Raw genomic sequence first — 4,781 nt, 5'->3', positions numbered from 1 at the left:
TCGAAGAAAAGAAAAGAAAAATCGAACGGAATCATTCAACTGCAATGAAAATCGGGAGAACTAGTTACCTCCGATATCAAGAACAAATGCGAAATTTCATATAGTGAATTCGCCAATGTCGCTGCCTCAATTCTATCGCCTTCCATCGTTGTTTCTCTCAAAACACACACAAATACATGGTGAAAAATTAGAGGTTTGGGGATAATTAGGTGGGGATAAAAAAACACATTTCGGTCAAACCTTCAAGCAATCCGTCCAACCCCTCTTCAACCAATCCAATTGCTTCATCTGATTCTCTTTCTTCTCACCAAGCTATCAACGACCATCCCTTAGCGAGCCCCCTAGCAAGCGCTAGGGGGCGGCGTTCTCTTCATGTTAGCGAGCCTAGCGAGAGCGTAGGGACCATCCACTCCGTTTGGTCTTATGTGCTTAACAAAACATAAGGGGTTTAAGATACGAACTTCAAACTAGAAGGTCGATTAGTGCACTTCCTCCAATTCTTTTAAGCGGCAAATAAAACCTGTTATCCACAACGAAGCCACTGTCAGTGCCTTCTTCTTCATCATCATCCTCTACCCTGCTGCAGCTCAAGCTCCATTGTTGCACCTCTGGCTCCCTCTTAAATACACAGAGATACTCGGGAAGCAAGGTCAATTTTCAATTTCTGAGAGTAAAACATATCGTCAACTCATGCGAACTAAAACCCTAACAACAAGATGACACTTTCATACCACTCCATCTCGCCAATTCTCATCCGTAGTGCCAACAAAACCACCATACAGGAATACAATTTCCCCCAATTTAGCACCCGAGGTTTCAAATTTGCCGGGCGCCGGTCAATAGTAATCTGCGAGAGCTCCCTCGCTAAACCACCCAACTCCCGATCTAGAACCAGATCCAAACCCAAACCGAAAGAACTGGTCTTTGGATACCCTTCAAACAGCGTCGAAAAAGGCAAGTACAGCTATGAAGTTGAAAGCCTACTGAATAAACTATCCGGCTTACCCCCACGGGGCAGTATAGCTCGTTGCTTGGAGCCGTTCAAGAACAAGCTTAGCCTCAATGACTTTGCTTTGGTTTTCAAAGAGCTTGCACAACGTGGAGACTGGCAAAGATCTTTACGTCTCTTCAAGCAAATGCAGCGGCAGGTCTGGTCGAAGCCGAATGATCATATCTACACGATTGTTATCGGGATTTTGGGTCGTGAAGGTCTTCTTGACAAATGCTACGACGTGTTCGAGGAAATGCCCAGCGAAGGGGTGCCTAGAACCGTGTTTTCATATACCTCGATCATCAATGCCTATGGGCGAAACGGTCAGTATGAAACTTCCCTACAGCTTCTTGATAGAATGAAAAAAGAAGGAATTTCCCCCAATATCTTGACATACAACACTGTGATAAACTCCTGTGCGAGAGGTGGGTATGACTGGGAAGGCTTATTGAGTTTATTTGCTGAAATGCGACATGAAGGGTTACAACCAGATTTAGTTACTTATAACACTCTTCTCGCTACTTGTGCTAATAGAGGCTTAGGCGATGAAGCTGTAATGGTTTTCAGAACCATGAACGAAGGTGGAACAATACCAGATACCACTAGTTACGATTACTTAGTTCAAACTTTTGGCAAATTGGGTAATCTTAAAAAGGTTTCAGACCTCCTTATGGAGATGGAATCAAGAGGGAATTTACCTGAAGCATCATGCTATAATGTCCTATTGGAAGCATACTCAGATTTGGAACAAACAAAGGATGCACTGGATGTGTTTAGGCAAATGCAGACTGCTGGTTGTATACCTAATGCAACGACTTACACTATTCTATTGAATCTTTTTGGGAAACAAGGAAGATATGATGAAGTTCGTGAACTTTTTCTTGAAATGAAAGTTAGCAGTATGGGACTAGATGCTGCCACATACAACATTCTTATAGATGTTTTTGGGGAAGGTGGGTATTTCAAAGAAGTGATAACTTTATTCAATGATATGGTAGATGAGAAAATCGACCCAAATATGGAAACATATGAAGGATTAATAGTGTCATGTGGGAAAGGAGGACTTCATGAAGATGCTAAAAGGATTTTACTACACATGAGAGAAAACGGATTAGTCCCAAGTTCAAAAGCTTACACTGGAATCATAGAAGCTTATGGACAAGCTGCATTATATGAAGAAGCTCTTGTCACTTTCAATACAATGAATGAACTCGGTAGGAATCCAACTATTGAAACATTTAATTCTTTGATTGATGTGTTTTCAAGAGGGGGATTATACAAAGAAAGTGAAGCAATAGTGTCGCGAATGAGTGAAGTTGGTGTTTCGGGTGACACAGATACTTTCAATGGAGTGATTGAAGCATTTAGACAAGGGGGACAATTTGAAGATGCTATCAAAGCATATGTTGATATGGAAAAAGCAAAGTGTAATCCAGATGAACGTACACTTGAAGCAGTTTTGAGTGTTTACTGCTTTGCAGGTCTTGTAGATGAAAGTGAAGAACAGTTTGAAGAAATTGAGAAAATGGTGGAGTTGCCTAGTGTCATGAGCTACTGCATGATGCTATCAATCTATGCAAAATCTGAAAGGTTAGATAATAGTTAAAAGTTAATAGCTATCCAAATAATTAAATCAATGGTGTTTACTTTGATTTTTCAGGTGGGATGATGCACATGAGTTGTTGGATGAGATGATAAGATGTGATTCATCAAACATTCATCAAGTGATTGGGAGGATGATTAGGGGAGATTATGATGATGAATCGAATTGGCAAATGGTGGAATATGTTTTTGATAAATTAAACACAGAAGGGCGTGGATTAGGGTTAAGATTCTACAACACACTTCTAGAAGCTCTTTGGTGGTTAGGTCAAAAAGAAAGAGCTACAAGAGTGCTTAAAGAAGCAACAAAAAGAGGTCTTTTCCCTGAAATATTCCGTAAGAGCAAACGTATATGGTCTGTTGATGTACACAGGTATAAAATATAAATAATATCAAATATTCACATTGCAGAAAATAATAATAATCATTTTTATATATTTATATTTTTTAAAAATGATTCTTAGGTTGTGGCCTGGGGGTGCGTGTACAGCTCTATCACTTTGGTTTAAGAACATGAGAGAGATGTTAAAGGAAAAAGAGGATCTTCCTCATTTAGCTTCAGTAGTTGTAGTGTAAGTTTGTAAACATAATAATTTGGAGTTTCTTATTTTTATGCAAGTTTTCTTATAAATCTTTTTGTGAAGCAGAAGAGGACAGATGGAGAAGAGTTCCATAACAAGAGATTTTCCAGTTGCAAAAATGGTGTATTCGATTTTGAAAGACAGTGTTTCATCATCTTTCTGTTTACCTGGATGGAACAAGGGTAGAATCGTGTGTCAAAAACCTCAGCTTAAAAAGATTCTAGTTGATATGGGAAAAGGGTCTGAGAATGAGATTATGAATTTGAGTAATGCCCCTATTCCTGTTGTGGATTCAAGAACAAACAAGGGTAAGGTGAGAAAAGGTGGGATGAATAATGATGAAGTAAAGATTGGTTTAAATGGTGGGAGTGGGGCCCACATCGATACAAGAACAGAGGTGGCAACAGGCTCCTTTTAGAATTTTGAAAAACCCAATTTTGTTCTGTTCACTAATAATAATCTCTTAGTTATGGGAAATTAGATGTTAGTATTTTTGTTGATGTGTATCATTGCCTCAAACTTTCTAGATTTGATTTAGTGGCTTTTGTTATGATAGGAGCCAATTATAGCACTCAAAATTGCTTTGTATTTTGATGACGTTGATTTAATTGGGTAGGTTTTTAAAAAGTACAATGTTGTAATAGGAAGACATGAAAGTAGGATGATATAAACAAATCAGCGAAGGTATGTTGTTATTAAATGTCATTAACTCTTTTAAAAGTTAGATTCATTTGGGATCTTAAATGGTACATATAAAAACTCCTAAATGCAAAAAATAGGTCAATAATTACATTTATTTAAGTAGTGGTGTATGGATGTGATGGTTTGGCACTATGTGATGTTGTGTATGTTTTGTGTTGGTAGGGTGCATTGGACTCTATCTAGTCTCATTCTTCACCCAAAATGCATGCGATCATCATTAATCATTGGATTTTTAACTTTAAATGTCAAATAAAGAGCAATTGATTTTTGAATTGTAATGAGTCGATAATGTTTAATAAAAAGCCAATAATATAATAACATATGATAGGTATTATATTTATGAAGAGCTGGTCAAAATATCCCATTATTATTAAGGGATAATGACTTAAAAGGGTAATATATTTTTTGATTTTTACAAATTTGGTTACTGAGTTTTTTTTTTCGGTCCACATTTACCTCTTCAACTTGGTAAACTGTACACATTCAGTCCTTATGACAGACTACTCCATGTTAGCAGGTAAAAATGACTTAATAGGGTAATATATTTCTTACTTTGTATACATTTAGTCCTTAATATTTTTGTACATATTTAGTCATTAATATTTTTTTTTGTTGCAAAATAAGTCATTTTTTTTTTGTACTCATTCAGTACTTATGAATGATTTCTTTAGGTTTTTATCACAACATCTTACGTGAGACAATCATTAATGAGGTGTTTGAGGCTTTTGATGCTTATGTCCATCGCGATCTCGACTACTTAGTTGTTTAGGTCATATGTTATGAACGTCATAACTTCTTTATACGATCTCGGATTTTAACGATCTTTATGTTCATGCTTTCGTATTTTAGTCTACTACAAGTTTCGTTTATATTACTTCCGTTAAAAAGTAATATATTTGTAATTA

The 4,781-nt window shown here is 36.9% G+C and overlaps 1 protein-coding gene across 1 annotated transcript; it reads left to right on the top strand.

Moving 5' to 3' along the window:
• Positions 1–531: 531 nt before the first annotated feature.
• Positions 532–3,879, top strand: PTAC2 (plastid transcriptionally active 2). Its single transcript, XM_079044470.1, has 4 exons — positions 532–2,581; positions 2,652–2,966; positions 3,058–3,165; positions 3,241–3,879. Exons 1-4 carry the CDS (start codon positions 717–719, stop codon positions 3,590–3,592), a joined length of 2,640 nt encoding a protein of 879 aa, XP_078900596.1. The 5' UTR covers positions 532–716; the 3' UTR covers positions 3,593–3,879.
• The last annotated feature ends 902 nt before the right edge of the window (positions 3,880–4,781 follow it).

This window comes from Lactuca virosa, chromosome 4 (genome assembly GCF_052849685.1).
Source record: "Lactuca virosa cultivar CGN04683 chromosome 4, Lactuca_virosa_CGN04683_v6, whole genome shotgun sequence".
Classification (NCBI taxonomy): Eukaryota; Viridiplantae; Streptophyta; class Magnoliopsida; order Asterales; family Asteraceae; genus Lactuca; species Lactuca virosa.
This window is presented reverse-complemented; position numbering and strand designations above follow the sequence as displayed.

Bases quoted from the DNA above. Each gene is read 5' to 3' on its own strand.
- PTAC2 (XM_079044470.1), top strand. From the start codon at position 717: ATGACACTTTCATACCACTCCATCTCGCCAATTCTCATCCGTAGTGCC. The intron at 2,582-2,651 runs GTTAGATAATAG...TTGATTTTTCAG, and splicing joins ATCTATGCAAAATCTGAAAG to GTGGGATGATGCACATGAGT. The intron at 2,967-3,057 runs GTATAAAATATA...AATGATTCTTAG, and splicing joins TGGTCTGTTGATGTACACAG to GTTGTGGCCTGGGGGTGCGT.